The sequence below is a fragment of the Triticum aestivum genome, chromosome 2D (genome assembly GCF_018294505.1).
Source record: "Triticum aestivum cultivar Chinese Spring chromosome 2D, IWGSC CS RefSeq v2.1, whole genome shotgun sequence".
NCBI classification, from domain to species: Eukaryota; Viridiplantae; Streptophyta; class Magnoliopsida; order Poales; family Poaceae; genus Triticum; species Triticum aestivum.
Window position 1 is genome coordinate 611,772,647 of NC_057799.1, and position 21,253 is coordinate 611,793,899.

Consider the following 21,253-nt stretch of genomic DNA (forward strand, 5'->3'; position numbering starts at 1 on the left):
AGAAATCATATTTCAATTTCGGGGCATTTGGAGAACTTTTATTTTCGGGGTATTTTTTTATTTCACGGATAATTCAGGAAATTGACAGAAAATACTATTTTTGCTTTATTTAATCTAAATAACAGAAAGTAAAAGGAGGGTACAGAAGGTTGTGCTTTCTAACTTCATCCATCTCATGCTCATCAAAAGGAATCCACTAACAAGGTTGATCAAGTCTTGTTAACAAACTCATTCCGAATAACATGGAACCGGAGAAATTTCGAATAACACTATGTTACCTCGACGGGGATATGCACATCCCCAACAATAAGAATATCATATTTGTTTTTGGCAGTAGGAAGAGGAAATTCAAAACCTCCAATAATAATTGATGAAAATTTTCCAATAGAACTGATACTGTGGACTTGAGGTTGTTTCCTCGGGAAGTGTACCGTATGCTCATTTCCATTTACATGAAAAGTGACATTGCCTTTGTTGCAATCAATAACAGCCCCTGCAACATTCAAAAAGGGTCTTCCAAGAATAATAGACATAATATCGTCCTCGGGAATATCAAGAATAACAAAGTCCGTTAAAATAGTTACATTTGCAACCACAACAGGCACATCCTCACAAATACCGACAAGGATAGCAGTTGATTTATCAGCCATTTGCAAAGATATTTCAGTAGGTGTCAACTTATTCAAATCAAGTCTACGATATAAAGAGAGAGGCATAACACTAACACCGGCTCCAAGATCACATAAAGCAGTTCTAACATAGTTTATTTTAATGGAGCATGGTATAGTTGGTACTCCTGGATCTCCTAGTTTCTTAGGTATTCCACCCTTAAAAGTATAATTAGCAAGCATGATGGAAATTTCAGCTTCCGTTATCTTTCTCTTATTTGTAACAATATCCTTCATATACTTGGCATAAGGATTCATTTTAATCATATCAGTAAAATGCATACGCAAAAAGATAGGTCTAATCATTTCAGCAAAGCGCTCAAAATCCTCATCATCCTTTTTCTTGGATGGTTTGGGAGGAAAAGGCATGGGTTTCTGAACCCATGGTTCTCTTTCTTTACCGTGCTTCCTAGCAACAAAGTCTCTCTTATCATAACGTTGATTCTTCGATTGTGGGTTATCAAGATCAACAGCAGGTTCAATCTCTACATCATTGTCATTGGTAGGTTGAGCATCAAGATGAACATTATTATTAACATTATCACTAGGTTCATGTTCATCACCAGATTGTGTTTCAGCATCAGAAATAGAAATATCATTGGGATTCTCAGGTGTGTCAACAACAGGTTCACTAGAAGCATGCAAAGTCCTATCATTTTTCTTTTTCTTCTCTTTAGAAGGACTAGGTGCATCTACATTACTTCTCTGAGAATCTTGCTCAATTCTCTTAGGATGGCCCTCGGGATACAAAGGTTCCTGAGTTATTTTGCCTCCTCTAGTCATAACTCTAACAACATTATCATTATTCTTACTATTCAATTCATTGAGCAAATCATTCTGAGCTTTAAGTACTTGTTCTACTTGAGTGGTAACCATAGAAGCATGTTTACTAATGAGTTTAAGTTCACCCTTAACTCTAGACATACAATCACCCAAGTGTTCAATCATATAAGCATTGCATTTTAGTTGTCTACCAAAATAAGCATTAAAATCTTCTTGCTTAACCATAAAGTTATCAAACTCATCCAAACATTGGCTAGTAAACTTAGCAGGAGGGATTTCAGCTTTATCATATCTATAGAGAGAGTTTACCTTTACTACCTGTGTCGGGTTATCAAGACTGTGTGTTTCTTCAATAGGTAATGAATTAATACCATGTATTTCTTCAACAACAGGTAAATTCTTAACATCTTCAGCTTTTATACCTTTTTCTTTCATAGATTTCTTTGCCTCTTGCATATCTTCAAGACTGAGAAATAGAACACCCCTCTTCTTTGGAGTTGGCTTAGGAGTTGGTTCAGGAAGTGTCCAATTGTTTTCATTGGTCAACATATTATTCAATAAAATTTCAGCTTCATCTAGTGTTCTTTCCCTGAAAACAGAACCAGCACAACTATCCAGGTGGTCTCTAGAAGCATCGGTTAGTCCATTATAAAAGATATAAAGTATTTCATTTTTCTTGAGAGGATGATCAGGCAAAGCATTAAGTAATTGGAGAAGCCTCCCCCAAGCTTGTGGGAGACTCTCTTCTTCAATTTGCACAAAATTATATATTTCCCTTAAAGCAGCTTGTTTCTTATGAGCAGGGAAATATTTAGCAGAGAAGTAATAAATCATATCCTGGGGACTGCGCACACAACCAGGATCAAGAGAATTAAACCATATCTTAGCATCACCCTTTAATGAGAATGGAAATAATTTAAGGATATAATAGTAGCAAGGTTTCACATCATTAGTGAATAGGGTGGCTATATCATTTAATTTAGTAAGATGTGCCACAACAGTTTCAGATTCATAGCCATAGAAAGGATCAGATTCAACGAGAGTAATTATCTCAGGATCAATAGAGAAATCATAATCCTTGTCAGTAACAAAGATAGGTGAAGTAGCATAAGTAGGATCATATTTCATTCTAGCATTCAAAGATTTTTCTTTCAGCTTAGCTAATAATTTCTTAAGATCACTCCTATCATTGCAAGCAAGAAAGTCTCTAGCAGTTTCTTCATCCATAACATAACCCTCAGGCACAACAGGCAATTCATATCTAGGGGGAGAATCTTCATCATCACTTTCATCAATATTATCAGTTTCAATAATTTCATTCTCTCTAGCCCTAGCAAGTTGTTAATCAAGAAATTCACCAAGTGGCACAGTAGTATCAAGCATAGAAGTAGTTTCATCATAAGTATCATGGATAGCAGAAGTGGCATCATCAATAACATGCGACATATCAGAATTAATAGCAGACGCAGGTTTAGGTGTCGCAAGCTTAGTCAAAACAGAAGGTGAACCAAGTGCAGAGCTAGATGGCAGTTCCTTACCACCCCTCGTAGTTGAGGGATAAATTTTGGTTTTCTCGTCTTTCAAGTTCCTCATAGTGACCAGCAGATATAAATCCCAAGTTGCTCAAAGAATAGAGCTATGCTCCCCGGCAACGGCGCCAGAAAATAGTCTTGATAACCCAGAAGTATAGGGGATCGCAACAGTTTTCGAGGGTATAGTATTCAACCCAAATTTATTGATTTGACACAAGGGGTGCCAAAGAATATTCTCAAGTATTAGCAGTTGAGTTGTCAATTCAACCACACCTGGATAACTTAATATCTGCCACAAAATATTTAGTAGCAAAGTAATATGGAAGTAACAGTAACGGTGGCAAAAGTAACAGTGATAGTTTTGTAGTGATTGTAACAACAGCAACGGAAAAGTAAATAAGCGAAGAACAATATGTGAAAAGCTCGTAGGCACTGGATCGGTGATGGAGAATTATGACGGATGCGATTATTCATGCAATAGTTATAACATAGGGTGACACAGAACTAGCTCCAATTCATCAATATAATGTAGGCATGTATTCCGAATATAGTCATACGCGCTTATGGAAAAGAACTTGCATGACATCTTTTGTCGTACCCTCCCGTGGCAGCGGGGTCCTATTGGAAACTAAGGGATATTAAGGCCTCCTTTAATAGAGTACCAGACCAAAGCATTAACACATAGTGAATACATGAACTCCTCAAACTACGGTCATCACCGGGAGTGGTCCCGATTACTGTCACTTCGGGGTTGCCGGATCATAACACATAGTAGGTGACTATAGACTTGCAAGATAGGATCAAGAACTAACATATATTCATGAAAACATAATAGGTTCAGATCTGAAATCATGGCACTCGGGCCCTAGTGACAAGCATTAAGCATAGCAAAGTCATAGCAACATCAATCTCAGAACATAGTGGATACTAGGGATCAAACCCTAACAAAACTAACTCGATTACATGATAAATCTCATCCAACCCATCACCGTCCAGCAAGCCTACGATGGAATTACTCACGCACGGCGGTGAGCATCATGAAATTGGTGATGGAGGATGGTTGATGATGATGATGGCGACGGAATCCCCTCTCCGGAGCCCCGAACGGACTCCAGATCAGCCCTCCCGAGAGAGATTAGGGCTTGGCGGCGGCTCCATATCGTAAAACGCGATGAATCTTTCTCCTTGATTTTTTTCTCCCCGAACACGAATATATAGAGTTGGAGTTGAGGTCGGTGGAGCTCCAGGGGGCCCATGAGGCAGGGGGCGCGCCCCCCCGGGGGGGGGGGGCAGGCGCGCCCCCACCCTCGTGGATAGGGTGTGGGCCCCCTGGCCTTGATTCTTTAGCCAATATTTTTATTAATTCCAAAAATAATCTCCGTTGATTTTCAGGTCATTCCGAGAACTTTTATTTCTGCACAAAAATAACAACATGGTAATTCTGCTGAAAACAACGTCAGTCCGGGTTAGTTCCATTCAAATAATCTCCGTTGATTTTCAGGTCATTCCGAGAACTTTTATTTCTGCACAAAAATAACAACATGGTAATTCTGCTGAAAACAACGTCAGTCCGGGTTAGTTCCACTCAAATTACGGTCATCACCGGGAGTGGTCCCGATTATTATCACTTCGGGGTCGCCGGATGATAACACATAGTAGGTGACTATAGACTTGCAAGATAGGATCAAGAACTAACATATATTCATGAAAACATAATAGGTTCAGATCTGAAATCATGGCACTCGGGCCCTAGTGACAAGCATTAAGCATAGCAAAGTCATAGCAACATCAATCTCAGAACATAGTGGATACTAGGGATCAAACCCTAACAAAACTAACTCGATTACATGATAAATCTCATCCAACCCATCACCGTCCAGCAAGCCTACGATGGAATTACTCACGCACGGCGGTGAGCATCATGAAATCGGTGATGGAGGATGGTTAATGATGACGATGGCGACGGAATCCCCTCTCCGGAGCCCCGAACGGACTCCAGATCAGCCCTCCCGAGAGAGATTAGGGCTTGGTGGTGGCTCCGTATCGTAAAACGCGATGAATCTTTCTCTCTGATTTTTTCTCCCCGAACACGAATATATAGAGTTGGAGTTGAGGTCGGTGGAGCTCCAGGAGGGCCACGAGGCAGGGGGCGCGCCCAAGGGGGCAGGCGCGCCCCCCACCCTCGTGGAAAGGTTGTAGGCCCCCTGGCCTTGATTCTTTCGCCAGTATTTTTTATTAATTCCAAAAATAATCTCCGTTGGTTTTCAGGTCATTCCGAGAACTTTTATTTCTGCACAAAAATAACACCATGGCAATTCTGCTGAAAACAGCGTCAGTCCGGGTTAGTTCCATTCAAATCATGCAAGTTAGAGTCCAAAACAAGGGCAAAAGTGTTTGGAAAAGTAGATACGTTGGAGACGTATCAACCAACGGTTGCTCTAGTGTGAAAGAAGATGGATCTGCCTTCAGTGCTGACAATTTTGCAGAGATAGCAAGTGCCATGCGTCCCTTAGAAAGCAAGCTGGCTGACGAAACCAGCCTATCCACATACTAGTCGGCTTATGATGCTGACAACAAGAGAGTTAGCGTGCCGGTTCACGAGCCAAAAGATCTCATCCCGCCGATTCGTAAGCACACCTTTGCTCCTGACATTGATCCCTCAAACCTTATTGATGATGAAGCTGTGTTTAGAGCGTTGACCGGTATCATCTGGGCTACACCTGAATTTCAGCTGACGGATAATCAAGGGGCTGAAGATGACGAAGAGGCGCAGGATGACCCGGATGCTTCAACCCGCCAACAGCCATGAGCCGATTTATGAAACATAATACTTTGATGTGTTGACATCAAAACACTTATCCTTGTTGGCCATCAGATGCCTTGTAATAGGCTAGTTAAAATCTTGATCTTCCATGCCATCGTGCATGTTTTGTTTTGCATGACATTGCTGATCTGCCAATTGAAGATCTGCCACTTATGCTTATGATTTCATCAACGATATGCACCAGATTTATTATTATACCTACACACAAACAGATCACAAGTACCCTGGTGGTTTACCGCAGGGCGGGTCACAATACCCTATAAAAACCACTGGTGACTAAAGGCAGTCCATAACCAGGGCCGGTTCCATCATAACCTTATATAATTATTACAAAATATCATACCTGTGATATTTGGTCAAACTGCCGGCTTATCATACCTGTTCAGTGAGGGTTACAACCCAAAAGATTGAGCGCACAGTGCCTTGTTCAATTGACATATACCGCCGGCTTACAACGCCGTATGCAGCAAGGATTAATATCCCAAAACTTAGAGCACATCGCTTCTAAGCATATAAGATCATTATAGACTGGCGACTTATAGTCCAAAGCCAGGCCGGGTTAACAAACTCCGGATAGATTTATATGTGAATCATAAGGCATCATAGCCCTCATTGGGTTTCAACCATGTATCAACATGTCACAAAATACTCAAATCAAATCAAAAGACAAAAACAAGGCTTTCATAGGCTGCCAAACCTTCAAATCAAGTGATGTCAAAAGGCCGCACATCCGTTGAGTTAAACCTTCACTCAACCTTATAAGCCGGGCCTCACATGACCAATCGTCATTTTAACTTTGACAAGTTCAGTGTCTGTATAAGATTAACTTGTCAAAAGTACGGTGAGTCATTCCAATCAATCTGGGCGGAGTGGCAGACTTAAAAGGCAGGATAACCTGGGTTTTTAGGTGAATACACCTGGCTTCCAAGCCTGGTTCCAAGCCTATTACAAGGGTCATAAAAACTCTTGTCCGTTGAACAAAGAGCCCCCAAGTAATATTTCATTCCAGGCGTAGAAGCCGGATGAATAGGGTAATCACAGCTATGCTCATTGAGCAGGAAGCCCCCAAGTATTTAGTAATCATGGCGTACAAGCCGGGTCAAGAGGGTAGTCATAGCTATGCTCGATGAGCAGGAAGCCCCCAAGTGATCATATGAAGTGAAAATAAAGACTCAATATTTTTGAATTATCAGGGATGCTGGCTTTATTATATCCATCATAATATATACATTGTCAAGATATGTACATCACAAGAGCCAGTGGCTTAGGTGTAATAAGGCCGAAGATAAGCAATATTCCATGGCCGGCGGGTCTCCTCCTCCGACGTGCGTGAGTCCTTGTAGCCTCGAACATCGATAAGGTTGTATGACCCATTGTTCAGATTTTTGCTGACCACCAAAGGCCCTTCCCAAGGTGGGGATAGTTTATGCATATCAGTTTGATTCTGGATAAGCCAGAGCACCAAGTCACCTTCTTGAAAGGTTCTGGTCTTAACCCGGCGGCTGTGATAACGGCGCAGATCTTGCTGGTAAATCGCCGAATGAGCCGCCACAAGGTCACGCTCCTCATCCAACAGGTCAAGTGCATCCTGACATGCTTTTTCATTATCAGCTTCAACATAAGCCGCCACACGGGGCGAGTCGTGACGGATGTCACTAGGGTGAACCGCCTCTGCTCCGTAAACCATGAAGAAAGGCATGTAACCCGTAGATCTGTTGGGGGTAGTATTGATACTCCATAACACTGAAGGCAACTCCTCCACCCAACAACCCGGTGTCCTCTGCAAAGGGACCATGAGTCGGGGCTTGATGCCTCTCAAAATTTCTTGATTGGCTCTCTCGACTTGACCATTAGACTGAGGGTGAGCCACTGATGATACATCAAGGCGAATATGCTCATGTTGAAAAAACTCTTTCATAGCACCCTTAGACAGATTAGTGCCATTGTCAGTTATAATGCTGTGGGGAAAACCAAAACGGAAAATCACCTTTCTGATAAATTGAACCGTCGTTGCCGCGTCACACTTATTGACCGGCTCTGCTTCCACCCACTTTGTAAATTTGTCAACCACCACCAAAAGGTGGGTCTTTTTATCCTTGGACCTTTTGAAGGGTCCAACCATATCAAGCCCCCAGGCTGCAAACGGCCAAGCAATTGGAATCATCCTCAATTCTTGAGCCTGCACATGAGCTCGTCGTGAAAAATTCTGACAACCATCACATTTACTGACCAAATCTTCTGCATCAGCATGAGCCGTCAGCCAATAAAATCTGTGACGGAAAGCCTTGGCCACGAGAGACTTAGAGCCGGCATGATGACCACAATCTCCTTCATGAATCTCTTGTAAAATTTCACAGCCTTCCTCAGGAGAAACGCAACATTGAAATGCCCCTGTGGCACTGCGATGATGCAACTCTCCATTGAGAATAATCATTGACTTAGACCGCCGGGTTATCTGCCTGGCCAAACTTTCATCCTCGGGTAACTCGCCCCGGGTCATATAAGCCAAATATGGAACTGTCCAGTCAGGAATAACATGAAGAGCTGCCACCAATTGTGCTTCCGGGTCAGGAATAGCTAGATCTTCCTCTGTAGGCAATTTGACTGAAGGGTTATGCAGAATATCCAGGAAAGTGTTAGGTGGCACCGGCTTATGCTGGGATCCTAACCGACTCAAAGCATCAGCTGCCTCATTTTTCCTGCGATCAACATGTTCAACCTGATAACCTTTGAAGTGACCAGTGATTGCATCAACTTCTCGGCGATAAGCCGCCATGAGTGGATCCTTGGAATCCCAAGTGCCAGAAACTTGCTGAGCTACCAGCCCTGAGTTGCCAAAACACCTCATCTGGCTTCATATTCTTAGCCATTCTAAGACCATGGAGCAAGGCCTCATACTCAGCTGCATTATTAGTACAAGGGAACATCAACCGGAGAATGCAAGAAAATTTATCACCTCGTGGGGAAGTCAAAACAACTCCAGCCCCCGAGCCCTCCAACTGCCTGGATCCATCAAAGTGAATAGTCCAATATGTGTTATCCGGCTTCTCCTCAGGTATCTGCAGCTCCGTCCAATCATTGATGAAATCCACAAGTGCTTGAGACTTGATGGGTGTGCGAGGCATATACTTCAAACCATGAGGTCCAAGCTCAATGGCCCACTTGGCTACTCGACCTGTGGCTTCTCTGTTTTGAATGATATCCCCTAAAGGAGCAGAACTAACCACAGTGATGGGATGACCATGTGGATACCTCTGCTTGGACTCAATAAGCACCTTATTGATGTAGTAAACCGGCCGCTAAACCGGATGCTCCTTGTTTGACTCCTTCCTTTCCACCACAATGGCTACACTGACAGCTCAGCCATTGGCAGCCACATATAACAGCAAGAACCGGCGGCTCAGCCAACTGTTTCTTCAAGGCCTCAAACGCCTGATCAGCCGCATCACTCCAAAAAAAGTGATCTGTCTTCTTCATCATCTGGTAAAGAGGGATGGCCTTCTCACCCAACCGGCTTATGAACCGGCTTAAGGCTGCAATACGACCCGCCAAACGCTGAACATCATTGATACACGCCGGTTTAGCCAAACAGGTGATAGCCTTTATCTTCCCCGGGTTAGCTTCAATACCTCGTTCTGAAACCAGAAAACCCAAGAGGTTGCCTGCTGGCACAGCAAAGACACACTTGGCCGGGTTAAGCATCATCTTGTAGACCCGGAGATTATCAAAGGTCTCTTTCAAATCATCTATCAAGGTTTCTTTCTTCCTGGACTTTACCACAATATCATCCATGTAGGCATGAACATTGCGCCCAATCTGATCATGAAGACAATTCAGCACACACCGCTGGTAAGTCGCCTGGGCACTCTTGAGCCCAAAAGGCATAGACACGTAACAGAAGGCTCCAAAAGGAGTGATGAAGGCTGTCTTCTCCTGGTCCTTAACTGCCATATTGATCTGATGATAACCGGAATAAGCATCCAAAAAGCTCAAACGTTCACAACCCGCCGTAGCATCAATAATTTGATCAATACTGGGGAGAGCAAAGGGATCAGCCGGACAGGCCTTGTTTAAGTTCGTATAATCCACACACATGCGCCAGGTGCCTTTTTCTTAAGCAATAGCACCGAGTTAGCCAACCACTCAGGATGAAAAACTTCAACAATCAACCCAGCCGCCAAGAGCCGGGCTACCTCCTCACCAATAGCCTTGCGCCTCTCTTCATTGAAACGGCGAAGGAATTGCTTGACCGATTTAATCTTTGGATCAATATTGAGAGTGTGCTCAGCGAGTTCCCTCGGTACAGCTGGCATGTCTGAAGGCTTCCATGCAAAGATGTCCCGATTCTCACGGATGAACTCGATGAGCGCGCTTTCCTATTTTGGATCCAGATTAGCACTGATGCTGAACTGCTTGGATGAGTCGCCAGGAACGAAGTCAACTAGCTTAGTGTCATCTGCCGATTTAAACTTCAACAAGGGGTCATGTTCTGTGGTTGGCTTCTTCAAAGATGTCATATCCGTCGGGTCAACATTATCCTTGTAAAATTTCAATTCCTCTGTTGCACAAACAGATTCAGCGTAAGCAGCGTCACCTTCTTCACACTCCAAGGCTACCTTGCGACTTCCATGCACTGTGATGGTGCCCTTGTGACCCGACATCTTAAGCTGTAAGTAAACATAACAAGGCCTTGCCATGAATTTAGCGTAAGCCAGCCGCCCAAACAGAGCATGATAAGGGCTCTTGATCTTAACCACTTCGAAGGTCAACGTCTCAGATCTGGAATCATACTCATCTCCAAAGGCAACCTCTAAAGATATTTTGCCCACCGGATATGCCGACTTACCAGGCACCACACCATGAAAAACAGTGTTCGACGGCTTAAGATTTTTATCAGTTAATCCCATGCGACGGAAAGTATCATAATAAAGGATATTGATGCTACTGCCTCCATCCATGAGTACTTTAGTGAATTTGTACCCTCCAACCTGGGGTGCCACCACCAAAGCCAAGTGACCCGGGTTATCAACATGGGGTGGGTGATCTTCACGGCTCCAAAGAATAGGGTGTTCAGACCATCGCAAGTAACGGGGAATTGCCGGCTCGACCGCGTTTACCGCCCTCTTATGGATTACTCTGATCGCTTACACAAACTCGTGGTGAAGACATGATACTGCCCATTATTCAGCTGCTTCAGATTACTCTGATAACCAGACTGCTACTGATTCCCCTGACCAGACTGTTGATTAAAACCACCCTGATTGCCTTGGCCCTGAAAACCGGAACTAGAACCTCCACCACCGTAACCCGGACCGTGAGAGCCGGGTCCTGAGCCGCCGTCTGGCCCATGATTGTTCTGAAAAAAATTTGAATTTTTGTACTCTCTCATGATGAAGCAATCCTTCCAGAGGTGAGCGGCCAGCTTTTCCCTTGTACCATGCTTTGGGCAGGGCTGATTCATCATCTCCTCAAGGTTGAAATTTTGCCCTCCAAACCGAGGGTTTGGCTTTCCCTTATGGCGCTGACCATTATTCTGCGTGTTGGTGTTAGCCACAAAATCCAAACTACTATCATCCTTGCGCTTACCATTGCCCCCCTGATTCGCCGGGTTATGCTGCTGCCCATTGGTGTTGCTACTCTTCTTTCCCTTACCTGGCCTTTCCTCATCAGACTCGGGGTCCTTGGTACTATCAGAGCCGGCACACTTGACCAGAGCCGCCATGAGCTCCCCCATGTCACTGCAGTGGCGTTTGAGCCGCCTCAGCTTATGCTTAAGGGGCATAAAACGGCAGTCTTCTCCAACATTAGAACTGCTGAACCGGCGTTGATACGATCTGATGAGTGCAGGATGGCTGAGACCCGGTGCACCCAATGGGTTGTTGACTCGCCCTCTTCTTGGACACAGGAGTCCAAATCCACAATTGACATAGGCTGCTTGCACGTGTCTTTAAAATTATGAATAAACTAGGCTTTTAACTCGGCCCATGATCCAATGGAGTTGGCTGGCAACCCTTTCAACCAAGTACGAGCCGTTCCATCCAACATCATAGTGAAATATTTAGCACATGCAACATCACTAACATCCAACAGCTGAATTGCCATCTCATAACTTTCAACCCAAGCTTCAGGGGGCTGATTTGCCGTGTAGTTAGGCACCTTACGAGGGACCTTGATATCCTTGGGCAAACACACGTTACGTAGAGCCGGCACTAAACATGGTACACCCAAGGTTCTGGAGGTCACGCCTGTCTCCACCGAAGTTGTCAGATAACCCGGAGAATGTTGATGAGCCACTTGCTGAGCCGCCAGCTCAGCCTCCCGACGTGCTCTGCCCTGATCCACCAAAGCTTGAGCATTAGCACCATTACGCGCCGGTTCGTGTCCACGAGGCTGGTTACGGCGCCTGTCACTGCTTGAGACTGCTGGTGAATCGATGTGCTTGCTATAACTCTGACTCGGGCGAGGGGTTGAGTGAATCCTCTCACGGCTGTAAGAATAAGCCTCCTGCTGGACCAATGCTGTCTGAAGAAGCTCTCTAGCCCTCTGTGTTTCAATCGCAGCTGGAGACTCGCCTTCAACTGGGAGAGCCGCCAATCGTGTCACCGCAGCGATCATATTATCCAATGGGTTAGAATAATGACCTGGTGGCATCGGCACATGCTGCGGTAGGGTAGTATTCAAACAAGGTGGATCTGTCATTCACAGCTGAGCCGGCGCTCCAGCCCCAGGCGTTGCCACCACCCGGTTCACCTCCGGCGGGTTACTGGTCCCCGCTCCAGGCGTATTGAAGAGGTTTCTCGCATCATAAACCAAGGGCAAACGACTCTGGTGCCTCCTCCTCATGATCTCGTTTGAAGCGTTCTGATCCAATGTGAGCCGGAAGGAATCCGCTTGAATCCGCTGTGCCTGGGCATCCAAAACAGCCCACTCCGCAATCATCCTAGCGTTCTCAGTCGCCAGCTCTTCCTTGGCTTGAGCTATCTCATCTCGCAGCTTAGCCACATCTACCTTATGATGTTCCTGGTTGTCCGGGGTTACCTCTATCCCCATCAAAGTCGCCAGAGCCTCCAACAACTCTGTTAAAACTTGAGCCGGCGGGCGCGTTGAGCCGCCAGCACTAGCCGCCACCGCAGCCACTGAATTAGAGGTTATAGCCGCGGCAGCCGTTGAACCAATCACTGGCTGTGTACCGGCCATGAAGATCGCCACCCTGTTCGGCGACTCATAGGGGTCCGGAATACTGTCACCATCGGAACAACCCCCAAGCCGGCCGTCTTGCAGCTAATACATTGAATTAGTCTCGCCTTTGGACGATTCACCATCGGAGTAATGGTCGTCTCACCGCCAGACACAGATCCTTCCTCAAATTCCGCCCCATGGATAAATCCAACGAAGGCGCGCTTCACGGCAGGCTGAACCCGGGCGGGTCGTGCACGCTGAGCCGTCTCGATGATGTCGGTGCAAATGTCCGGCTCAGGGCCCGGTTCGCCGATCTTGCCGATGAAGACGTGGATTCCGCCGAAGGGGACCCGGTACCCATACTCGATTGAGCCGACCTTGGGGCCTCAGCCAGCATAGTCGATGTAGAGCTTGCCGCGATAACTCTTGGTCATCCGGCCCATAGTGTATCCCTTGATCCCTTCAAAGCTGCCCTTCAAGAACTCGAAACCACTGTGCGCTGGCCCCACGATGGGCGCCAACTGTCGTGGAATTGTCACGGCAGATGTCCTACCAGAAGGACTTAGTCGTGGAGCCATCGCAACTAGGTTAGCTTAAAGGGGTTAAACGGGGCAAAGGACACAGAGAGTTTATACTGGTTCGGCCCCTTGCTGTGAAGGTAAAGGCCTAATCCAGTTTGAGGTGGTATTGCTTAGGTTTCGATTACTAGGGAGCGAATACGCTTGACCTAGCTTTCAATCTCTTGTTTCTTGCCCTAGACCGCCGCCGGGTCGTCCCTTTATATACACAGGTTGACGCCCAGCGGCTCATGGAGTCCTGGCCGGCTCATACACAACGTGTCCGGCTCGGTGACTAATTTATACATGCCTTATAATACAAGTCATACATATATGGCGGTTTACACCTGTTGGGCCTTAAGTCGCCTTTGGGTTTTGGGCCTTCAGTAATCCTGCTTCGTGAACCGCCATCTTCAACATCTTCATGGGTTTTGTCATAACAAACCACCAGCGGTATAACCTGGCCCCTCCTGGGCGGGTCATACCTAATAGTTATATCCCCAACAGCTGGTGGGTCCTTACTGTCAGGTGGAGAAATCATTTTTTTGCCCGTCATAAGGAGGCACTTCCTTGCGTGCGAAGATGTTGCTGGTGGGTCCCAACTATCAGGGGAGGAAATATTTTTTCCGCATAATAAGGAGGCACTTTCTTGCATGCAAAGATGTAGCGGATGGGTCCCATCTGTCAGGGGGAGGAATTAGTTTTTCGAGTAATAAGGAGGTAGTTGCATGTGTGTGTCCATGGACCTGGTGCGTCCCCACTGCCAGCCTCTCCACGTACAGTCCTCTTTCGATAACTCTCGTTTTTTGACCACATTGACCACGCCGCGCCGGGCGCACCAAGGCGGTGGACGACGACGAGGCCCTGGATGGGAACAAGCCGGGGATGGGACGATGCGGCAGTGGAGTCGCAGACATAGAGGGGTACGAGGGTTAACTGGTTCTGGTGCGGTGTGGGGTTGCAATCGACGGAGAATAATATGAGGTGTGGAGGGGTGGATGGATAGCCTGGGCGGCAGTGGGTAGCGCTTCGCAGCGAGGCGTGCTAAGCAGAGCTGCTAGCCACCAGAGGCGGGAGAAGACGGCCCCGGCGGCGTTGGAGGAAGAAAACGAGAGCTTGAAGATGCATGTACATCCAACGGCTATGGATGTGAGAATCATTTTTTGACTAAGTTGACAACTCCTTGCGTAGATTTCGACCTATTGGCCCACATGTTAGCCTCCAAAAATATGGCACATATTCAACCCATTTTTCTAGAATTTACAGTCCATTTGTTGGGCTAGCTGAACAAATAATGTAGCGTCTATGTGGCCCATTAATTTTTTTTCTAAGAAATTACAACTCATTTACACTTTCTCGAAATACATGAATTTGTTGGGCTGGTTGTTAGCTTTGCTACAACTTGGTTACACTCGTTGTTGACCGACACATGCATTATTGGGTTACCTATGTCTGTTCTTGTACGATTGTGCCACCTTGGTCTGTAACTAATCATGTCGATCTAGGTACTTTGTCATATGGTTGCTAATGACTTATTCTTATGAGCCAGATACAAAAGGCGCAAACGGTCTTGCCAAGGTAAGGTGGCAGCCATGTGAATCGTGCATGAGTCTCAGGGTACTTACAAGGTTTGATTCAGCTAGATCTATGTGCCTTAGGATCGGGGTCCCGACACGCTAGCAGTGTCCGGAGCATAGTACGTGGATTCAACGAGTTTCCAATATAGCAGCGTTCAGGAGCTACACACACAACATATTAGGTCAATACTTTCCACATTCGGGAGGCCTGAACGCTGCTAGTTCTTGACATAATGGCAGCGTTCGGCCCTGAACGTTGCCAGTGCCAGAATCACCAGTAGCGTTCTGCGTGGGCGCTACTGGTATCCTGTTACCAGCCACGTCATAGTAGCAGTGTTCCACCCGGACGCTGCTAGAAGGCGCTTCAGATCGCTGCTAATGACGGGGTCCTGTACTAGTGCGGTAATACTTCTTATAGTGATTAAAACGCTCTTGACGACACACGGGGATATCGCCAAGTTACTTTCACCATGATTCATCGACTTATGTTCATTGCCTTGATAAGTATTATGTGGGTGGACCGGAGCTAAGATATTGTTCTTACTTGAACAAACACTTACTTATGATCATACCCTCCATGCAAGCATCCACAATTACAATAGGAGTAATTAAGATAAATCTAACCATAACATTAAAGATGTGGATCCAAAACAGCCCCTCATGGAATAATTCATAAACTAGGGTTTAGGTTTCTATCACTCCTGCAACCCATCATCTACAAACTAATTCCATAATGCCTACCCCTAGGCCCAAGGATGGTGAAGTGTCATGTAGTCGACATTCACATAACATCACTAGAGAACAACACAACATAATATCAAAACATTAAACGGTGATCAACTTCACATGATTATTAGTAACAAGACTTCTACCATGTCCTTAAGAACTACTCACAACTCATCACATTAATCAAAATCAGTGGGTATAAATATATGATGAACCATCTGAACATAACAATTTTCCACCAATTAAACCAAAAAGAATCAACTACAAGATGTAATCAACACTACTAGCATCCCTAGGTACCAATCTGAGTTTTTATACAAAGATTGAACACAAGAGATGAACTAGGTTTTCGAGATGAGATGGTGCTAATGAAGATGTTGATGGAGATGATTCCCATGATAAGAGGAGTGTTGGTGATGATGAAGGTTTCGATTTCCCCCTCCCGTAGGGAAGTTTCCCCGGGCAGAATCGCTCCGTCGGAGAGAAAAAGTGCTCTTGCCCTAGTTTCACCTCGAGGCAGCGATGGAAAGTCTCGAAAGGGTTCTCTTGATTTTTTTTCTAGGGCAAATGAAAGTATATGAACAAACAACGTCGGGAGTGGTGGTTCATGGGCCCCACAAGCCAGGTGGCGCGACCTGGGGTGGCTGCAACACCTGCCCTTGTGGGCGGCTAGTGCGGCCCATATGGTCCATTCTTGATCTAGTATATTTTATATATTACAAAATAATTCTTTAAAGATTCATGCTTCATTTTGTGACTGGAGAATTGCTATCTCCGACGTAGCTTTTTCAGGTCAGAATTACAGCTGCTGGTAATCACCCTCTTTTGATGTATCTTGCATTTTAAAAGAGAAAAGTGGATTAGAGTTGCACCATAATATCAGATATAACATGAAAATAATATAAATAGCAATAGAAAATAATGACGCAAAATTGACGTATTATCGGTCTGTAGGGCCTTCTAGAAAGCCTTTGAGATAACAAGGAAGTGTGGGTCGACATCCTCGGCGATCTGCACATAGAACTAGCATGGCACCGGTTTTATGGGCTTATGCCCTAGCTTAGATTGTCAGCCATACCATGGCAGAGGCAGCGCCGCCACCTCCTTCCTCCCCAGTACTCTCATTTTACGTGCCCACCAATTTCCAGGGATAACATCCTCCAGGACTTCCCGTGGAGGCCCAATACCACCGATGACGTCCCACTCACTCTTCATCACCTTATCAGTTAAGAATACATATGTGAGTATCATTGCACACGCAAAATGAAGCCTATCTATGAATTATAGTGCATATCTATGAAGCATGTCAAGTGCATTGCTATGATCGATGCACTGATCAAAGCAACACACTGCTATGATTAGTGCACAATGTAGCAATGCACTTTGATATGATCAGTGCACTAATCATATAGAAACACAATGTAGCAATGCACATTGCTATGATAAACATTGTGCATTACTTTGATCGGTATATATTCTAGACAACACACCTAGTATGGTCCTAGCATCGGTCTACACATCAGTGCACAGTCACATCAATCCTAGTAACCAGTCTAGACATGCAAACACACTATGATCCTGCCAATCCTAGCAATCAATCTAGACATGCAACCTAATATAATCACTTCACATTCTAATTGATACACGCGGACCGCATCCTCATGCAGATGTTGGAAGGGGACATCACCATCCTCTCCAACTGACTAGGGAGGAAGGCTCAAAAAGTTGTGACGGCGAGCCAGTGCTCATAGTTGCTACCGCCGCAGCGACGAGGAGTCGGGAGGAGTAGTGGTACGACAACGACGGTCGTTGGAGGGAGGGAGGGATAATGAGATGTGAATGGGGTTTGGGTGGTGAGGGGAGAGGAGTGGTGGGTAAGAGTAACTCTAATGTGTCGACCCAAATGGACGCGGATTTTGTCCGCTTTTTGTCCGTTTGGGTCGGCTGAGCGAACGGACGTGTCTGCTTTTTCGTTTGGGTCGGCCGGTGCGCCCAACGCGGCCGACATAATTTCTGCGCGTCCGTTAAAATACTCATAAAGTCAACATAATTATACATTGAAATGGCTGACCAACTGCCAACCAAAGTACACTTAAACCTAATTAAACATGTTTTTAAATGCCTCCCAGGCGCCCTGCCATCTAGCACACAACCCTAGGTGTCACCGTCCTCCTCCTCAGAGTCGGTGAGGTCGACGAAGTCCGACGGCGGCCCAACCCATGGGAAGGCCGCCTGCCACGCCTCCCGCGCCTGCTCCTTCGCCATTTTTGGCGCCGATGGCTCTGCTGCCCGGCGCGTGTTCCTCCTCCTCCACCCGTACCCAGCGGGCACGCCGCTCTTCCTCCTCACGCTCGGGTTGTATTTGGCGCTCCCTATCGGTCCGCTCCTCCTCCTCCAGCTAATGCTACCTCCACTGCTCGAAGTACGCCACCTCCTCCACCGGCAGCGTGTCCATGTGGATGGCTGGCGCTGACCCACTCGCGGACAATGTCAGTCCACTAGTACTTGTCAATGATGGCGGGGGGCTCCGACGCGGCCTCTGTGGGATCCTCCTTGGGTGTGGCCGGTTCTCGGATAGGCAGCGGTGACGGCGCTGGGGGGTAGACGCAGTCCCCCGCCGCCGATAGCATGAGGGCCTCCCCCAAGCCTTCCCAACACGCGTCCTCCTCGCACTGGCTCTCCTCCAGGGCGCGCCGGAGCCCCGCCTGCAATTCAGCCTGGTAGGCCGCCTCCTCCTCCTCGTCTAGCGCCACCTTCGGGGACGGTGGCACGAAAAGGGGGTTGAGCTGAATACCATTGCGGCGGGCCACGTCATGCTCGGTGGCGAACCAAACCTCCCAGTTGAGGGAGTCCGGCGTGGGGGAGGTTAACGTCTGGCCACGGCAGCAGTTGGCGGTAGTACCAATGGTACCACGTGTGATGCATGGGGATGTAGAGTTGGTCCCATGGCCGGCGACCCCTTGTCGCATGCGTCACCAATGCGTAGGCATCCTCTGACGGCGGCGGCAGAGGCAGAGGCGGTGCGCCGGATGAGCCGGTGCCGGCATCGAGCTTGCGCTTGCCTTTGTTGAAGAAGCCCATGGCGAGCTCGATAGGGTTTGTTGTCGCCGGCCATGTGGGATCTGGGATGTGGACGGGAGAAGTAGATGAGGCCGGCCACCCCGCACGATTGCATTGAAAAGGACAAGCATGCATTGACTTCAATAGCGTGGGGTGGTTGTGCGGCTGACACGTGAACCCGAGGCGGACACCGAACGGACGCGCGGCATGTCCGTCCCGTGTCCGTGTGGACGCAGATCAGACGCAAATATGGGCCAGAAATGCGTCCAGGCGGACAGCGAGAGGACGACATTTGGGTTTGGTCGACGTGTTAGGCTGGTATTTTCGTCCGTTTGAAAGCAAATGGACACGCACAGACAGTTTGTGTCGCCGCATTGGAGTTGCTCTAATGTTGATATATCCCGTCTCGTTTCATCTCCCGCGCTTTCCGAGGCGTGTAGTCAAATGACACACGTGTCTCACTTCAACTCGGCTTTAGAAAAACGACCGATTCAACCGTTCCTCCTCAGTTAAGCTCAGAGCTGCTTTAAAGTTCGAGTTCGTGTTGGCCATAAATTTAATGCAGCTGAATCAATCGAATGGGCTAAAAGTACATCCCCACATTCTGCACGAAGGGATGCAGCCTACCAAACAGACCATTATATAGCCGTACTTTGTCCTCTTTCTCCCCCTCCCCCGTCCCCCAACTCCCTGCGCCGAGTTCAAGTTCGCGCTCGCGCTCGCGCCTTCGCTTGCCCCCTCAATGGAGCTCGTCGGGCTCGTGCCGACGCCTTCCTCCGGTAGGCGCGGCACCTCCTCCTCCCCCTCCTCCGCCTCCTCCTCTGCCTACGGCCCGGGGCGGTCGACGCACGCGGCGGCCGTTCTCCGCCTCAGACCCGCCGCCGACACCGGCGCCCGCACCCTCCCGCTCCTGACGCGCGCTACAGTTCCATCCCGCACCCACTCGCTCGCGCAGCTGCCTCAGGCGATGGCTTGGCTTCCGGCTAGCCACGCTTTCGCCGGCTCAGCCATGGTTCGGCTGGCATCTCCTTTCCGGCTGGCGGCTGCGGGCGCAAGACTTCTCCCTCTCCGGCGGGTATGAATTCTTGAGCTCGTCGATTCTTGATTGTTCTTGCGTTCTTTCTCAGGCTATTTTCTTTCTTTCTTGGGTTTCAAACTTTCAATTGACTGATTCGGTTCCAAGCAGAGGCGGTCAGGTTGTGTTCTTGCGTTCTTTCTGAAACAGTTTCTTGCTTTCTTGCTTTCAATCGACTGATTCGGTTCCAAGCAGAGACGGTCAGGTTGTGTTCTTGCGTTCTTTCTCAATCTTCCAATCGATTGATTCAGTTCAAACTTTGAACTTGCAGAGGCGGTCAGGGTTCAGTCGGCATCGGCATCAGGTGAACACCCGGTGCACGCCGGCGGAGGCTGAGGCAGCTGGTGTCACCCGCAAGAAGGAACCTGCGCCAATCTCAAAAAAATACCTAGTTGCGGCTCTGGTTTTGGTCAAAGTTACAGGGAGAATTGGTGCATACATCTGCCAGAAGTTCAACTTGCAGCTGCCGATGCCCGAGGACTGGATCGGCGTGGCCACTACTGTCCTGCTCTTCGGCAAGTCTGCATACAAGATTGTCAAAGATGCCAAAGACGTTGCAGAATTGGTGATGTACATAATCAAACTGTTCACCGATGATTCTACAGGACCCCAGCCAGCAACAAGTGACAAGCCATCGACAGGCGATGAAGCAATCCCAGCAACAAGCGAGGAATCCAAGTGAGGAAGCTGTCAAGTGCCAGAAGCTATTGTAGCATGTAGATAGAGAAGAAGATGGGTCGATTTGAGTGAAATCATGTTCATTAGTTGTCAGAGGTTTTCTCATTTTTTTTGTTCTTTAGCACCACAGGCTAGATGCTTAATTCAGTTGCATCAAGCAAAACCAACATTAGATTTGGTTCTGTACAAGACAATTAGACAAAGATGAGATTACATTACAGGAAACAAGTTCAGGGCTGAATTTTTTGAACTAAGCCTCTTCTTTTTTACCAAAACGCTCCATTGTATTAGTTAAACCACTAGTCTTGCTACATTCAGCATATTACATGTAACTCATCAATAAAAGCAAAAGCCGTAGTGCTGCATAAGCAACAGCTATTACAGGGCCAGAAAGAACCAAAGACGCATGGCTGGGTTAAAGGACCTTCAAGCAACCCTAGTCCGGTGTGCTGCTACTATCTTCAGGCTTCCATGATTTCCGTCGCTTTTTTATCACCACCTTAATCAGGGAGCAGCTGCGATCGTAAACGCCGCCGGCCACAACAAAGTCTGAGACTTGAGACAAAATGTCTAGGTACTCATACTCCACTTTTT

The 21,253-nt window shown here is 47.0% G+C and overlaps 1 protein-coding gene across 1 annotated transcript; it reads left to right on the top strand.

The window, feature by feature from the left end:
• Positions 1-19,604: 19,604 nt before the first annotated feature.
• LOC123050396 (uncharacterized) lies at positions 19,605-20,909 on the top strand. The gene is made up of 2 exons (XM_044473199.1): positions 19,605-19,981; positions 20,253-20,909. Exons 1-2 carry the CDS (start codon positions 19,649-19,651, stop codon positions 20,661-20,663), a joined length of 744 nt encoding a protein of 247 aa, XP_044329134.1. The 5' UTR covers positions 19,605-19,648; the 3' UTR covers positions 20,664-20,909.
• Positions 20,910-21,253: the final 344 nt, after the last annotated feature.

Bases quoted from the DNA above. Each gene is read 5' to 3' on its own strand.
- LOC123050396 (XM_044473199.1), top strand. From the start codon at position 19,649: ATGGAGCTCGTCGGGCTCGTGCCGACGCCTTCCTCCGGTAGGCGCGGC. The intron at 19,982-20,252 runs GTATGAATTCTT...TTGAACTTGCAG, and splicing joins GACTTCTCCCTCTCCGGCGG to AGGCGGTCAGGGTTCAGTCG.